Source organism: Phascolarctos cinereus, unplaced genomic scaffold (assembly GCF_003287225.1).
Source record: "Phascolarctos cinereus isolate Bilbo 61053 unplaced genomic scaffold, phaCin_HiC Scaffold_9;HRSCAF=440, whole genome shotgun sequence".
Taxonomy (NCBI): domain Eukaryota; kingdom Metazoa; phylum Chordata; class Mammalia; order Diprotodontia; family Phascolarctidae; genus Phascolarctos; species Phascolarctos cinereus.
This window is the reverse complement of record NW_027556402.1, coordinates 28670251-28688572: the sequence shown is the minus strand read 5'-3', so window position 1 is coordinate 28688572 and position 18322 is coordinate 28670251. Positions and strand designations below refer to the sequence as shown.

The 18322-nt window shown below is 36.9% G+C and overlaps 1 protein-coding gene across 2 annotated transcripts in view; it reads left to right on the top strand.

Annotated features, from left to right (window-relative positions):
- KLHL8 (kelch like family member 8) overlaps window positions 1–18322 on the top strand; it is a 46451-nt gene that overhangs the window by 14918 nt on the left and 13211 nt on the right. For both annotated transcript variants that reach the window (XM_020988327.2, XM_020988326.2), the window contains 4 exons: window positions 5470–6018; window positions 9131–9317; window positions 10456–10599; window positions 11749–11860. In XM_020988327.2, the coding sequence (XP_020843986.1) occupies window positions 5536–6018; window positions 9131–9317; window positions 10456–10599; window positions 11749–11860 (926 nt within the window). In that variant the 5' untranslated portion in view covers window positions 5470–5535. The remainder of the gene's footprint in view (window positions 1–5469; window positions 6019–9130; window positions 9318–10455; window positions 10600–11748; window positions 11861–18322) is intronic.

The following is an 18322-nucleotide window of genomic DNA, read 5'->3' as shown; positions in this document are numbered from 1 at the left end:
TGCATAAAGGATAAATGAGAGGTAATCTTAGATGCACTGAAGGGACTGGGAAAGGCTTTTTGCAGGTGGTGAGATTTTAATTGACACTTCACTGAAATTAGAGGCATTCAAGAAGAGGGAGAGCATTCCAGGCATGGGGCACAGCCAATGAAAATGTACAGTGCGTCCCCACGGTGCTGAATGTATGAAGAAGAATAACAGGTAGGACACTGGAAAGACGGCCGCGGCAGGGGCCAGGCTAGGAAAGGCTTTTAAAACCAAACAGAGGATTCTCTATTTTGATCCTTTAATAGGGAGCTATTGGAGTCAGTTGAGGGGCTGTGAGGAGGCAAACATGGTCAGACCTGAACTTTAGGTCTTCAATAGAAAATTCCTCCATTACTCTTTATTTTCCACTGACCACTGTTGAATGCTCATGCTAAAGAAAAGTAACGTTATCTCTTATTTTTTAAGATGAGCTTTTTTTTGAAAAAATATTTTTCCAATTACATGTAAAAACAATTCTTAATATTTGTTTGTTAAAACCTTGAGTTCCAAATTCTCTCCTTACATCGGTTATACATGTACAGTCATGCAGAACACATTTCCATATTAGTCACATTATGAAAGAAAACACCAAAAAAAAAGACAAACAAGAAAAATAAAGTAAAAAAAAAGTATGCTTAAATTTGTATTCAGACTCCATCAGTTCTTTCTCAGAGGTGGATGACATATTTTCATTATAAGTCCTTCAGAACTGTCTTGGATCATTGTATTCCTGAGAGAATAGCTAAGTCGTTCACAGTTCCTCTTACATTATTGTGTACACTGTTCTGTTTCTGCTCACTTCACTTTGCCTCAATTTATATAAGTCCAGGTTTTTCTGAGAGTAGCCTGCTCATCCTTTCTTATAGCATAATAGCATTCCATCACAATCATGTATCACAGTTTGTTTAGCCATTCTTCAATTGATGAGCATCCCACTCAGTTTCCAGTTCTTTGCCACCACAAAAAGAGCTGCTATAAACATTTTTGTATATAGGTTCTTTTCCTTTTTGTTTTTAATCTTTTTAGGATATAGACTTAGTAGTGGTCTGGGTCAAAGGGTATGCACAATTTTATAGCTCTTTGGGCTTAGTACCAAATTGCTTTCCATTCACAATTCTACTAACAGTTCATAAGTATCCAGTTTTCCCACATTCCCTCTGAAATTTGTCATTTTCCTTTTCTGTCATATTAGCCAATCTAATAAGTATGTAGTGGTGCTTCAGAATTGTTTTAATTGAATTTCTCTAATCAATAGTGATTTAGAGCATTTTTTATGACTATGGATAGTTTTGATTACTTTGAAAACTATTTATAAATCGAGGAATGACTCTTATTTCTGTAAATTTTACTTGGTTTTCTGTATGTTTGAGAAATGAAGTCTTTATCAGAGAAACTAAACTCACTGTAAATTGACTATGATAAGAAGGCAGAGGTGACATGGGGTAAATTATTTAACATAAAAGAGGTGCAAAAAGAAGAACTTTTACAGTGGAGGAAAGATAGGGACTGGGAGTGGCTGACGTTGCTTGAACCTTACTCTCATTGGAATTGGCTCAAAGAGGGAATAATAACTTAGGCACTCAGTTGGGTATAGAAATCTGTCTTATCCTACAGGGAAGTAGGAGGGGACAGGAATAAGAGAAAGAGGGTGGGGATGGTAAAAGGGAGGGCGGACTGAGGGAGGTGGTACTCAGAAGCAAAACGCATTTGAGGAGGGACAGGTTGAAGAGGGGGAAATAGAAATGAGAAAAATAGGATGGAGGGGAACACAGTAACCGGGACTGTGAAAAAAAAATTTTACAGCAAGTTTCTCTGATAAAAGCCTCATTAGAATACGAATCGTTCCCTAATTGATAAGTGGTCAAAAGAGATGAACAGGTAGTTTTCAGACAAAAGATATCAAAGCTATCTATAGTCATGTGAAAAGAAATGCTCTAAATCACTTTTGATTAGAGAAATTCCCTTAGGCTTTTTCTTTCCTGTTTACCTTTTTGTGCTTCTACTGAGTCTTTTGTATTTGAAAGTCAGATCTTCTATTCAGCTTTAATCTTATCATCAGGAATGCTCAAAAGTCCTTTGTTTCATTAAATGCCCATTTTTCCCCCTGAAAGACTTTTGTGTTTTGCTGGGTAGTAATCCAAGTTCCTTTAGCCTCTGGAATATCACATTGTAAGCCCTCTGATCCTTTAATGTCAAAGCTGCTAAATCTTGTGTTATTCTGACTGTGGCTCCACAGTATTTGAATTGTTTCTTTATGGCTGTTTGAAGTATTTTCTCCTTGGCCTGGGAGCTCTGGAATTTCCTACAGTATTCCTGGGAGTTTTCATTTTGGGGTCCCTTTCAAGAGGTGATTGGTGGATTCTTTCAATTTCTGTTTTATCCTCTGATTCTGGGACATCAGGGCAGTTTTCCTTCATAATTTCTTTAAAGATGGTGTTTCTACTCTTTTTTTGATCATGGCTTTCAGGTAGTCCAGCAATTCTAAATTTTTTTCTCCTCGATCTGTTTTCCAGGTCAGTTTTCTTTTTTCCAGTGAGATAGCTTACATTTTCTTCTATTTTTTTTTGTTCTTTGGATTTTTTTCTTGATGTCTCATAGAATCATTAGCTTACACTTGCCTAATTTTAATTTTTAAGGAATTGTTTTCTTCAGTGAACTTTTGTACCTCCTTTTCCATTTGGCTAATTCTACTTTTAAGGAGTTCTTTGTCTTCAGTGAATTTTTGTAAAGCTTTTCCCATTTGGCCAATTCTGTTTTTTTAGGGTGTTATTTTTTTTTTAGTATTTGTACCTCCTTTACCAAGCTGTTGACTTGTATCACTCTCATTTCTTTTCTCATTTTTTCCTTTATCTTTCTTATTTGATTTTTAAAATTCATTTTTGAGCTCTTCTAGGAATTCTTTTTGGGCCTGAGACCAATTCACTTTTTCTTTGAGGCTTTGGATGTAATGTAGTAGTTTTGACTTAGTTGTCTTCTGCGTTTGTGTTTTGCTCTTCCCTGTCCCCATGGTAACTTTCTTTATCAGGTTCTTTTTTGTTGATGTTTGCTTATTTTTCCTGCCCATTTCTTGATTTTTAACTTTGGATTTGGACTCTGCTCCGAGGGTGGAGGGGGCACTGTCCCAAGCTTCAGGGTTTTTTGTGCAGCTGTTTTCAGAGCTAGTTCTGGGAGTTTGCAAGTTTGTAGTTCTTCCAAGGTGGTCAGATCTAAGGAGAAGTGTGGTTACTGCTCTCCTGGTCGGTGCTCTGATCTGGGAGCAACCACAAGCATTCCTTTCCACCCTGGAACAGTGACAACAGTCCCTGCTCCCCTGCGGCTGCAAGCTCTGACGTGCTAGTGCTGCTCCTCATCCTGGGACTGCCACCCAGCATTTCATCCTAGATCCAAGTGTGGGCAGTGCAACAGAGTCCTCTACCCAGTGCCAGTGAGGGAACCCCTTTCTGAGCCCCTTTAGCACCTCTGGGCTGAGCTCTGAAAGTCGCGGCTACTGATGATTGTCACCCCCCAAGGCCTGCTGTTGGCTTTCAGGGGTAGACAGTGCTTCACTCTCCCCCTATGCCAGTGTGATAGACCTTTCCTAGATTGTCTTGGGCTACAAAATTGTTTCACCCCATCCTTTTGTGGATTCTGCTGCTCTAGAATTCTTTTGAAAGGTTATTTTAAAGTTGTTTAGAGGGGAATTTGGTAGAGCTCAGGCGAGTCTGCCATTTTGGCTCTGTCCTGTAACCAAGAAATTTACACATATGTGGAGAAATAGAAGCTGTCAAAAACCGCATGAAGAGCTCTTCCTCTCAGTAAATTGTATAGCTTGGGTTAGGAGTCAGCAGAAGTAAAACAATGTGTCTGGTAACACTGGAATCTTGTTAGGCAGCAGTGCTGCTGAGTCATATAATTTCATGTTCTGTAATGTCTAATTTAACAATGCTGGCATAAAACCTGAATCATTTCAATAGTATATATAAGTGATCCAGAAAGCGATTCTAGAGATATTAAACAGCAAACTCAGCATTCTGCTCTGGGGTTGAAATACATTTATATAAATTTTCTTAGTCTAGGTTGCAAACTCTATTTTGTTGGACTCTTAGTCCTGCATTTTGTGTTTTTCTAAAATATTTACATGATAAAATTCAGATAGGAAGAACATTCTGTAGCTCTAGCTCATAATTAAATAATCTGTGTACCCTTTCTTCTCCAAGAAAAATTATAATAGTTTTTAATGTTTTCATAATTCATATTATAGCACATTCAGGATTAGTGGGCCATAGGATTTATGCTGTAGTCTTAGAGCTATTCTTGTGTTTGTTACTCTCTTCCGGCATCTGTCTTATGTTGGTTTTGGTTTCATTTTTGTCCAGACCTGTGATTTCATTGATGTCATGAATCACCTTGGTAGAAATTACTGAGTTAGAGACTGGTGACTCATCAGGTCATTTATAAAGCCTTAGTTGCCTGAGGCCCTGGGAAGTGAAGTGATTTGTCTTTGGTCACATAGCTAGATTTGTGAGAGCAAAACTTAACTTCAAAGGACAGGCCTTTTTCCACTATACCATGCTGTTACTGGTTAGCCCTTCAGAATAAGCATACAGATGTAGCATGTTCCACGTGAAAAAGAAAAATAATTTAACATTTTTTGAAATTTACATTAATTATGTATCTTATTTCCATTCTTTAGTTTTTCCCCACACAAAGCTGCTTTAGGAAGCTAGGACCTAGCTTGCAAGAAGCAAAATAGTAGGGCCCATTTAGAAATTGATCAAATGGACATTCCTGTCCCAAATAGTTTAAGGTAAGAGCTTTTGTTTTTATGAAAATTTGAAATAATAAATTAATGCTCTCCACATATTCCAGTTAATTAAAATATTCAGTCTGGAGGATGAGCTTGTTTTATAAGTGCTAATTAAGTATGGATTCCCTTAGTAATTTTTTTTAATAATAACTCTCAGACCTATATGATAGCTTATTTCATTTGCAAAATTGACTTATAGGAATTTGTGCTATAAGTGGATTTAAGTAGTATTTTTCTTTTTGAAAAAAGCATACAAATTCAAATTTTTTTGTATGTAAATAAAAAGAAAAATTCTCTTAAAACACCCTAGAATCTTTCTTGGGGTTAAACATTTCTTAAGGGAACTTGGCTCCTTTTTTTTTTCTTACTCCTTTATTAATGATTTGGGAATGTAGTTATTAAGCTCTTTCAAGTTAAAAAAAAAATGCCTGATTTGTTACTACCAAGGTTTTAGCTTTGAAAGTCCTCAGCTCTGGGTCAGCTGTATCAACTGGCTGAACTGGAGGGGAAAAAAATTGGTCTACAGTTGGCTTAGTTCTAAAATAAGGGACCACATAATTTGCTCTTCAAGAACCAAATACCGAAAATTCAGCATTGGTTTTGCCTATAAGCAGGGACTTAGACTATTTGTGTGTCACTCTCCTTTTTTCCAACAGGTCGGTTCGAAGCTCATCTCCTGCCACAGACTGGTACTGGCGTGTGTCATTCCTTACTTCAGAGCCATGTTTCTTTCCGAAATGGCTGAAGCGAAGCAGACGCTCATCGAGATCAGGGATTTTGATGGTGACGCAATAGAAGACTTGGTGAAGTTTGTCTACTCTTCACGGCTCACTCTGATGGTCGACAACGTCCAGCCTCTCTTATATGCGGCCTGTATCCTCCAGGTAGAGCCGGTGGCTAAAGCTTGCTGTGAGTACATGAAGTTACATTTTCATCCTTCTAACTGCTTGGCCGTCCGAGCTTTTGCAGAGAGTCACAACCGCACTGACTTAATGGACATGGCAGACCGATATGCCTGCGAACATTTTGCTGAAGTGGTGGAATGCGAAGACTTTGTGAGTGTCTCGCCCCGACATCTCCATAAGCTCTTGTCCTCGAGTGATCTAAACGTTGAGAATGAAAAGCAGGTCTATCGCGCCGCCATCAAGTGGCTTCTTGCCAATCCTCAGCATCATGCGATATGGCTGGATGAACTGCTTGCTCAGGTGGGATGCAATGGAGATGCGATTGTGTCGAAGGAGGAACAGGAACGCTGCGGAAGCATAGCTATGAGTTTCTCCTGCTGGGGAGAAATGCGTGTTATGAGAGGGAATGTAGTAGGCACTGATAGAGTATACTGCTCAAAAAGGTCTTGACTAGCCATACCTAGTGTCCGGCTAAGTGTACTGAAGCGCAGCAGATTGGATCTTTGCCCGTGTTATTTGTGGCTGTTAACAGTGAATACACTTTTGAGTGGAGGTTTGTTCTGGCTAGCCTGGGACTAGAAATCCCATTCACCAGTTTTCAAATATCAGAATGTTAGAAATGCACTTGATATTTACTAGCTGTGTGACCTTGGGCAAGTCACTTAACCCAAACTGCCTTTAAAAAAAGTTAGAAATAGCCCTTTTTTATCTTTAATATGAAAAAAACTGTTGTTTCGAATTAAAAACCTATACTTCTACGAAATTGAGTCTATACAGAAATGAACGAGGTTAAAAGAATTATGACATTGGGGCAGCTAGTTGGCGCAGTGGATAGAGCACCGGCCCTGAAGTCAGGGTTCAGATGTGGCCTCAGACCAAACATCTGACACTTAACTAGCCGTGTGACCCTGGGCAAGTCACTTAACCCCAATTGCCTAAGGGAAAAAAAAATTATGACTGTCAAAAACATTTATACTAAAAAACACACCTCTCTCCTGAGTAAACTGAAACTATGTAGCATAATTAGAACTGTTAAAATGTCTAAATCTTTATGAAATGCTTTGCTCAACAAAAAATTCTGGTTGACCCAAATGAGGAAAGAAATGCTACTTTAAAGACTGTTACTTATCTACTCATCACACCTAAGCACTCAACCTCTTGCTCAGTAGAGGCCTTTAGCTGTCATATGGATACCATTTCTCTAATGTGAGATCATATTTTTCAAAGGGTTTTTAAATGCAGGTGGAAGCAGATGAAGTCTTTATGAACTTCTGAATGATGGATACCTTTATTTTTGGTTTGTAGGCAGGCAGACTAGTCTGAAAAAGCAATTTTGTTATGTTTTTTTTTATTATGAGTGAATTTTAAAATATAGAAATGTTCTATAATATGCATACATAAAACCTCTTCTGTGAATTAGTCGTTTTAGGAGGGAACATATGTACTTAAACTCATACTTCTCAAAACATTTTCTGGAACTCCCATTTTAGAATTATCATCACTGTTAGTGGACAATCTGCACAAGAAAAGTCAGTCTCTTTATGGTGACTGTATTTTGGGTTAAGCATGGCCTTACCTAGTCTAGTCATCCATCTTACTATATTTAAGACCCGAATTCATTTTAGCCTCAAACAGTTAGTAGTTGTGTGACCTTGGGCATGCCGCTTAACCTCAGTTTGCCCTGATTTCTTCAACTGAAGAATAACAGCATCTGCCTCCCAGAGTTATTGTGAGGATCAAATGAGATCATATTTGTAAAGTGTTGAGCACAATGGAGCATGGCATGTAGTAGGCGCTATGTGAATATTGATGCCCTCCTTTCCCTTTCTACTCATTAAGTGGCTTTTTTCTATTTTAATAATCAGTTCTATCTTCAAAAAATAAAGATTTGCCACAAATAAAAATATTAAAAAGTACATGCATAGGTGCTAAAATTAATCCGTATTGGGAAGACATTACGGAAGTACTTTGAGCAAATGGTAGGAATAAGTACATAGCCTTTAGTATGGCATCTTTGAAGGGAAATATTTTGTACAATTTCTGGTTTGTTGGTTTAAAAATAGTCTCATTGTTCTATAGTCACACCTAATAACAATAAATCGGTCAGTAAACATTTGTGAAGTGACTCCTATGTGTTATTCAGTAGTCTGTTAAGCACCTATATGCTAGGCACTAGGACTGTCAGGACAAAAAATAAGATAATCCCTGCCCTCAGAGAACTTAACATCCTTAGAAGGAGAAAATGTGTAGATGCAGAGATAACTATAGATATGTGTGTGAATACACATACATACATGTGTGTGGATCAGTAAAACTGAATAAGTGTGTATGTGATTAATTTAGGGCAGCCAGGGACAGAGAGAATTAGTATTTGGGATGCGATCAGTAGAAATATTGTGCAGAGAGTTGAGAAATAGAAGAGTGAGATTGTTCCTTCCTGAGAGGAGTTTGTCTTCTACTCATGTTAAGCTTTTGTCTAAACCAAAAAGGACCAACACTTAAAGCACGGTACTTTCTCAGACTTTGTCTTTGAGGTGGATTTTGGATGGTGGCAATATCATTCACACTAGGCTATTTAGAGTGATACTACTCATCCTCTGTTCGTACACATGTCAGTAGCTCTTCCTTATTTGTGTACATCTCTACTAAGGGATAAAAGTGACCCTTTCCTATCCTGTGCACTTTCGTAGCACTTTTTAAAAATCACCTGTATTTTTTATACTTTAAATTGCATTCATAACTTATCTCTACCACCCCACCCCCCAACTAATGAGCTCCTTGAGGGTACAGACTGAGTCTTAATTATCTTTGAATATTATCTTTTGGTTCCTAACAGTGCAGGTACTCAATAAATGTTTACTAAGTTGAGATAAATTTGCAGAAGGGTTAAAAGCAAGATTAAATTTTTCGTCTGGTCTAACAATTTTAAATTCAGGTTCTGAGAAGGGATATGAACCTTCTCAAAGGGATATATAAATGTCAGACAACTTGACTCAAGGAGACCCAGTCTTAGGCATAAGAAATAGGGAATACAGTTTAAATCAACCACAAATGGAAAAGTATTTATCTGTAGCTCACTTTGTACTCATCACTGGATTCACAAATAGAAAATTGAGACTGCCCTTGCTGTCAGTGAGCTCACGTTCTAATTGGACGAGACAGCACCTCAAGGAAGGTTCGTTTTCATAGCAAATGGAAAGGCCAGGTGGTGTGAGGTACTGGCAGGAAAAGTAGTGGAGCAGACAGCAGGGAGTGCTGGTGGGGTGGATGGTCCCTTGCCAGGAAGATCCAGGGTCCCTGTGGAGTGGCGCTGTGGCAGGCGTGGGCGTTCAGCATAGCAGTTAGCTATGCAATGAGTATTAACAGCAGCATGACAACTTAATAAACCTGCAACTGTTCACAATTTCATCAGGTTCGACTACCACTGTTGCCCATTGACTTTCTTATGGGTGTTGTGGCGAAAGAAGAAATTGTCAAGCAGAATCTAAAGTGTAGGGATTTACTCGATGAAGCAAGAAATTACCACCTTCACTTGAGCAGCAGGGCAGTGCCTGACTTTGAGTACTCCATTCGAACCACGCCAAGGAAGCAGACTGCTGGTAACTGAATTTCCCTTTTCATCAACAAATGCTGATGGAAGGCCTGTGATTGCCATTGATGTACTTCTGGGCTGGTAGTGTTAAACTTTTTGCAAAATGATTTGGAACAAATTTTCCTAATCTGAGCACCACTAAGTATGCCTGAATATTCCTATAAATATGCACTATCTCATCTTCCCTCCCTGTACTTTCATTGAGAGCTCTTCTGTCAATTTATCAGAATCAAAGTGTGGGGTTTGAGGCACAAAAGCAGTGTTATACAAAGAAGCACCCTCAGCTTTGGCAAATCTCCGTGATGGGCCCTGGGTCCACATTCCAGATATTCCATTTACGACCTGTGTGATTTGTGACATTCACATGAGCTCTCTGTGCTTCTGTTTCCACATTTGTAAAGTGTAAGGGGGTTGGGTTAGGTGATCTCCTAAAACATGTGATCTCATATGGGGAAGGTGTGGTTCACTGGAAGAGTAGTCTTCTGGATTGTAAAAAATGCTAAAAGCTTTCTTTACATTAGGTGCCACTTTATATGGGATTTTTTTTTTTAATTAATGAAATGACCATTTTGAAAAGGGTTCAATTAAACATAAATTATACACAAGAAATATTGGTAAAGACATGTACAATCAGTAGTCTTCACTAAAAATAGCTATCAGTACACTTGCATTATTTTTCAGAACTTTTTCCCTTTTGGAATTAGGAGAGATAAAAATTGTTAATGGCCTCCAAAAATTGCATAAGATAACTTTTGCCAAGTAGCATAGAATATACTGGGGTTATTTTAAGTGTAGGTACTTTTGAATGAAAATTATCTGATAAGATGATCCAAATAGCTAAAAATACTGGCTTCTCTCCGAGGAAATTACACTTTGTTAATGAAGTCATTAGGTGTATTCTTGTCATTAGATGTCCTCATGGAAGTGGTAACACAGATCCAGAATAATTTTAGATTTCTTTTTTATTTGCTTTACAGATATGACTATACTGAATGCATTCTGAAAAATCATTTCTTGTAATTTTCTGAAAACATGAATTTCTTTCATTTTGTGTGTGTGTGTGTGTGTGTGTGTATGTGTATGTTTAAACCTTGTCTCTGATTTGGCAATTCTGAGATTAAACTGTTTGCTATCTCCTCTTTCAGGTGTGCTGTTCTGTGTAGGTGGTCGAGGTGGATCGGGTGACCCATTTCGAAGCATTGAATGCTATTCAATAAACAAAAATAGTTGGTTCTTTGGACCAGAAATGAACAGTCGAAGGCGTCATGTGGGTGTAATATCTGTGGGAGGTTGGTAACAGTGCTTAAATGAAATTTTTCCATTATTATATCTCACCTTAAAATATTTAATCCTGAAGTCCTGTTAACATAAAAATGACCGTCGTGTACGTGTACATGTATGTATATAATGTACGTTTTCCATATTCATGTGTGTGCCTGTATAAATACATGCGTGTGTGTGTGTGTGTGTGTGTGTGTATATATATACATATATATATATATATATACATACATATATATATATATATATATATATATATATATATATATGTAATTACTAGATGTTTTTCAGTCAACAGACAACTGGTAACTTCATCAGTATGAAAAGCCATTGTGTTTTGAGCTAATAGGTGCTCTGTGTGTATTCAGTCATGTCAGTTACTGATAGATCCGTAGTGTAGAGAAGTGTTTTAGATTGAAAATAAGGCCAGTTCTTAAGTTAAAAAATAAATAAAAATAATTCTGTTTGATTTATAGGTGCTAGAAAAAACATTAAAATTACCCATCAGTCGTGGGTAATGAATTTGTCTTTTCTCTACTCTTTTAGAGGGTTTTTTTTTCCTAGTTGATAAAAGTTAATTCTCTTCAAAATTACCTACACTTAATCAGAATTATAGAACGTAAAGGAATACGTGCGAGTCATTTTTTAAAAAATATTTTTATGTAAATCAGCATGCTGTAGTCATGGTAGTCAACTAAAATTTATTGAGCACCTACTGTGTGCCAGGCACTGTGCTGAGTGCTGGGAATACAAAAAGAGCTCTTGAAGCTGATGGGGGAGACAAACAAACATATACGGACAAGCTATATACAGGATAAATTGAGAATAATCTCAGAGGGAAGGTATTAAGATTAAGGAGAACTGGGAAAGACTTCTTATAGAAGGTGGGATTTTAGCTGAGACTTGAAGGAAGCCAGGAAAGCCAAAAATGAGACTATGGGGGGTGGGGGAGAAATAGTGAAAAACGCTCTGAGTTTTAATGTAATAATATATATACACATTAGTACTTAATCATTTAACTAACATCTCCAATAAAATTAACAGTTGCTAAAAATAATTATACCACTAATACCAGTTGTTTTGTGCAACTTTTTGGTGTCAAGATTGTTAACAAATGAATTTACTTGGATTAAAGAAAGTTATTTCTATTTTAATAGGCAAAGTCTATGCAGTTGGTGGACATGATGGAAATGAACATTTAGGCACCATGGAGGTGTTTGATCCTCTCACAAATAAGTGGATGATGAAAGCATCAATGAACACAAAGAGGTAGGTCCATGTGAATTGCTTTTGTCTACGAGGGAGATAAAACTAGTGTTTAAAAAGATAACATTATAGTTACTTTTTTCATATTATTTAAAAAGAAAAATATAAATGTCTTTTATCCCCTTCTGTTTTTGAGAAACATGCAAGACCCTTTTAGATATATTTTGTCACCCTTTATTGCCACCCTCAATCAGACTCTCACCTCTTCTCACCTATGCTGTTGTTTTCCTGACTAGAGTCTGTCCCTTCCCAATCCTAACTTCACATGACTGCCTGAGTAATCTTCCTAATTGCCAGGCTAATAATGGAATTTACGTACTCAGAAACTTTCACTGATTCTCCATTATCTACCAAGTAAATTCTAGGATTAGGAGTTTATTTGTATCTTGGGACCATCCAGAATTTGACTCTCCTATTCATATCTATATTGACATATTCCAGAATATAGGCAAGTTCATATATAAGTTTATATATATAAGAATATAGACTGTTCACCTCTCTTTCTCCCTGTTTTCTTCCATTTCTGTCTTTTGAAGACCTTTTCTTTCTTCAGGACCCTACCTGGACATTTGCTGTGTGTATGTGTCTTCACCACCACACCCTAAATAGATTCTCAGCTCTTCAAGACAGGCTTTGTGTTATGTCTGTTTTTGTCATTTGAGCACGTGGCACCTAACGTATTGAATTAAATTGTTTGTGTGATGGTGTACCTCTGAAACTGGTTTTTAGTCATTTTGATTTTCTGAAGAGTTTAGATGAAATCTGACAGAGTTTTGTATTTTCTTGTTCATGAGAAAACTGGGCCTAACCATAATATTTCAGTTTTAAAAAGATGATAGGTTTATAGTGAGCTAAAATGCCATTAGACAAATAAGGTCCTAATACTTAGGGAGAGAAAAAGCAGAGAAAACTCTAGGACTAGAGAAGTTTAAAAGAAAAGAAAGTGTGAGAACCTCTGATTGGGGTAAGAACGAGAGGATGGGAAGAGCAAGACAAGGGGGTAGAAGCAGATGCATCAGAAAGAGTGTTGATGGTCTTTTTCCCTCATCATCCTCTTTCTAAAGGGATAGCGCAAGGAAAAAACATCAGAATATAAGTTAAAGGGAAATACACAATTGAAGATCATAACTGTGAATAGAGTGAACTCGCCTATTAAAATACAGGAGGATAGCAGAATGGATTCTAATCCAGTACTAGGTTGTTTTGTTTTGTTTTTACAAGAAACAATTTTAGATAAGGCAATAGCAAAACTAGACTTGATTGAAAGATATTGAAAGGTACCATTAACAACGCAGTTGTGTCATTTAATATGTGTACCAAATAGTAGAGAATCTAAATACTTGAAGGAAAAGTTTCAGGGAGAGATAGAAAGTAGTAGGGGCTAAATAATTTAGTCCTAAAGAATTGGTGAATTAAAGAACAAATCATAGAAATGATAGACATTTTATTATTAAAGATAAGTACCCCCATGAGAAAACATAGCAAAATATATGGAATTCAACCAGTAGTCCTTAGGGGAAGATGTATACTTCTAACATTTTCATCAACAAAAGAGACAACACACATTCCAGATCAATGGAATTGGATATGTACCTAAACAAAACAAAAAAACTAGAAAACTCAGGAATTTTCTTTTAAAAAATTAAACATTAAAATAGAAATTCTGATAATGAAGGAGGAGATTAGCAAAACATGAGAAAAACCTGTTGAACTAATAACCTCTAGGAGCTTATGTTTAAATAAAGTAGCAGTAGAGAAACTTAATTATCTACTTTGATATTTTAAAAAGGAAGATGAAAAGCAAGTTATTAATGATAAAAAGAATTCACAGTAAATAAAGGAAATTATTAGAAACTCTGTTTTCTCTAATTACATTCAATAAAGCCAGCACACAAAGTTGATTCATATTTTAAAAAATATTGAATTCTCAGATTAACAGAACAAAAAATAAAGAATTTAACCCAGTCTCAGAGGAAGAAAAAAAAATGACCTAAAGAAATGCCAGGACCAAATAGATTTATAAGTGATTTTATCAAATGTTCAAACAATAATTGATAGCACTATTACATAGCAAGGAGAGTTAAAATAGAGAAAGAAGAACTTTAGTCTAATATCTTCCATGAATATTAGCACAGAAAAATCAATTAAAATATTAGCAAGCAGTCTATAGCAGCATATTACAAATATTGTGTCCAGTTTGGGTACGTACAGGAGTACAGAGTGGTTCATATTGTTGTTGTTCAGGTCATTTTGGTCCTGTCTGACTCTTCATGACCCCATTTGGGTTTTCCTGGCAAAAATACTAGAGTGGTTTGCCATTTCCTTCTCCAGCTCATTTAACAGATGAGAAAACTTAGGCAAACAGAGTTAAGTGATTTGCCCAGGGTCACACAGCTGTAAGTATCTGATGCTGGATTTGAATTCAAGTCTCTAAGCTCAGTATTCTATCCACTGTACCACCCAGTTCAATATTAGAAAAACTACAAACATACAACATACAAGAATAACAAAAATCATGATTATATAAATAGATACATAAAAAGCTTTTGACAAAAGACGCTCATTTTTGATCTAGAAAACAGGGATGTATAGAAGTTTCCTTAATATTTTAGTACAGTAGTAAAACTAACAAGCAGCATTATATGTAATTATATGTAATGAGGATAAACTAGGGGCCTTGCCATTAAGATCAAGGTCAAAACAAAGATAACTGTTTTCACCACTGCTATTTGAAATAGTCCTCGAAATGCTGGCGTTTACAATTAGACAAGAAAAGGCAGTTGAGCCATTATCATAGGCCGAGAAGAAACCATGATTGCTTTCTGTAGATGATATGATGGTTTACTTAGGGTGTCAACTCACAAATTAGTTAGAACCACAACTTCAGCGAAGTTGCAGGATATCAAATAAATCTACATAAATCATAATTTCTGTGTATAACCAGTAAAAGACAGCAGTAATAGATAGGGGAAATGCCATTTAAAATATCTACAAAACATATAAAATAGTTGGGACTCTACCTACTAAGACATTCACAGGAACACTGTGAATTCTTTACAGAAACACAGACCTAAAGATTTAGAGAACCATGAATTACTTGTTGGTTGGTTGAGCCAGTATTATTAATATGTCCATAGTCCTCAAACTCATTTTAGTCATACCAATCAGACTACCAAAGGATTACTTTAAAGAGCTAGAAAAAGCAATAATACAATTCACCCGGGGGAATCTCAAAGGAAATAATTGAAGGGGCAGTGAGGGGGATGTTATGGATTGGGCCTGACTCAGGTCAGTCTCCTTGTAGTTTAGGCTTGGTATTAGAACACAATTATAACTCATTCAGAAATTAACAAAAGGACATTTAGCCATAGCAGGAGAAGGTATTCAGTAAGGATAGACGTTGGAGACAGATCCACTCAAACTTCCATTCATCCCAGGAGCACTTCATGGCTGATTTGTACTTGGACAATAAGGGAAGTGAGCCAACCAAATCTTAAGGATGGTCTCAATGTATTTTAGGGAAAAATTAGTCTAATTTGCATGGGGAAAAGGGTTAGGATACTGTTCCTACCTCAGGGACAACTAGTACCACATCTCTTTACTACAAAGTAGTAATCCTTAGGGGAAACTAGGTGGCGCAGTGGATAGAGCACCGGCCCTGAAGTCGGGAGGACCTGAGTTCAAATACGGCCTCAGACCAAACACTTGACGCTTACTAGCTGTCTGACCCTGGGCAAGTCACTTAACCCTAATTGCCTAAAAACAAAAAAAGTAATCATTACAATGATTTGATATTTTATCTAAGAGCTAGGTAGGTTGATCAGTGGAACAGATTAGGTTACAGGTACAGAAGCAAATGAATTTAGCAGCATTGTATTCAATAACCCTAAAGACTCTATTTGGGAGAAGGGAAAAAAACTGCTGAGAAAACTAGAAGTAACACAGCATAAATTTGGTATGGACTAATATCCCACTCTGTATACCAAGACAAGTTCCAAATGGATACATGTCTTAAATACAAAGTATGGCATCATAAGCAAATTAGAGGAGCAAGAAAGAAATTACCTTTCAGATCTATAGGTAGGGGAAGACTTCATGACCACACTAAGACTAGAGAGGGTCGCAGAATATAAAAGAATATGAAGAACTATTTCTATTGCAGCAAAACCAATGTAGTAGGTAAAGTTAGAAGGAAAACATTTAACTGGGGGTGGGGGAATCATTTGGGCCAATTTTTCTAATAAAAAATTCCAACGCATGTATAGAACTGATGCCATTTTATTAGAATAAAGTAGTGTTTCCCAGTTTGGTAGACAGTCAGAGTCAGTCAGTCAGCTGTGCCAAAGATGTAAACAAGCACTTTTCAAAAGAAGAAATCCAAGTTATCAATAGCCATATTAGAAAATACTCCAAAACATTAATAATTAGATAAATACAAATTATGGCAAATCTAGGGTTCCATCTCACACCCATCAGATTGGTAAAGGTGATTTTTTTAAAAAGCCAAATATTGGAGGGGCTGAGAGGAAATAAGCACATTAATGCGCTGTTAGTGGAAATGTAAATTGATCTGGGTATTCCGGAGAGCAATTTTATATCATGCCCACAAAATCACTAAATTGCATACTCTTGACCCAGAGATACTTTTATGATGCTACGCCCCCAAAGAAATTAAAGAAAGAGGAACCATATGTACAAAAATGTCTACAGCCACTCTTTGTAGTAGCATAGAGCTAGAAACAAAAAGGGTTTGGAAAAAATTGAACAGATAATGGCTCATTAATGTAATGGAATATTATTGCACCATAACAAATGACAAAAGAACAGTTTCAGAGAGTCCTAGGAAGCCAAGTGAAAAGGACAGAACTAGGCTAACAGTTCATACAGTAATAATCACATTGTAAAAACAAACAGCTTTGAAAGACTAATTGATGCAATGGCCAGCCACAATTCCAGAGAACCATGAAGGTATTTGTTTTGCTTGACTATGAATATTTTTTGCAAGGGTTTGGGTTTTCTTTTCTTTTTTTTTTCCTTTCAAGGAATGAAGTACATTGGAAGAGATAAAATAAATTCTTATTAACTTTAAAAATAATATGATTTAAAAGCCCAGATATTTGTATATCAAGCACGTAGTCAGTACCTGATCCATAGTATGTGATCCATATATGCATATTTAATTGAATTGCTTAAAAATGTACCTTTGGTTCAGGAAGAATTCGGGGGTCAGTCAATGAACTTTGCAGTTTCTGAAAAGCAATCTCTTGTTTTCTACTGGTTAGTTCTGGACCCGGCTAGTTTATTTGCAACCATGTTGCATATAGTGATGGATGAGCTTGGTAGGCTGTCTGTTAACTGCGCGTCACAGTCTTCCCAACAGGCATTTTTCACTAACTTTTTTTTTTGGATGAATACGTAGGTGAAACTCTTCAAACTCAAAGCAACTCTTGAGAGATATTCATACATACACTTATACATATACACACATTCAGCGTAATTAGTCTACAAAAGGTGTGCTTCCTTATTCTGCAGTGTCATACTACATATTTTTTTTGGTGATAAACATAATAGGCAATTGTTATTTTTCTTATGTGTTCAAGAATTACACACAATAACCCTGCATGTATCCGGGTCCCACCAGTTGCAGAGCGTTGCCTTAAGGTGGTAAATGTCAATAGGCATTCTTCACTAGGGAATAAAATTGAAGTAGATTAAATATGTGACATAGCACAGTGCCTTGAGTAGATATTTCATAAAAACTTTCTGACTGATTTTATCTTTTTTATGAAGAAGTAGGGAGAGATTAATTAACTGAATCACATACATGTGAAGCCAGTCATTGATTAAGAAAGGTTTTGAACTGTACAACCTGTGGTTGTAATTCCTGGCCATCTTCAAACCATTCTGTCTGCTCTCCAGCCATCAAACCTGCAGAAAACTTGGCCTCTGCCCTTGGAAACCATACCACGTGCGATTAATGAGCTTTTCACCTTACTTAGTTGCTTGGACCCAGGCTTCCACCTGCCTGTCCTAGCTGTCTCAGAAACAAGCCAGTGTGTCCCCCCACCCCCACCCCCAGTGCCAATCACTTTTATGTTTTGTCTTCCCACATCAGAGTGTAAGCTGCTTGAGAGCAGGAGCTACTTGCTTGTATTTCTATCTCCAGCACTCTGTACGTGTCTGATGCATAGTAAGTGCTTAACAAATGTTTTCTCCATTTATTTGTCTCATAATATGCTCCCTTATGCTTTTGAGCGCCACAGACATTTGAAGTTCTGTTTTTTTTTCTTTAACCCCTATCATTAGGATTCAAATCTAGGCAGGTAGGTGGTACATTGAATAGAGTACTAGCCCTGGTGTCAAGAACACCTGAGTTCAAATCCAGCCTCGGGCACTTACTAGCTGTGTGACCTTTAGCAAGTCACTTAACTTCTCTTTGCCTCAGTTTCTTCAGCTGCAAAATGG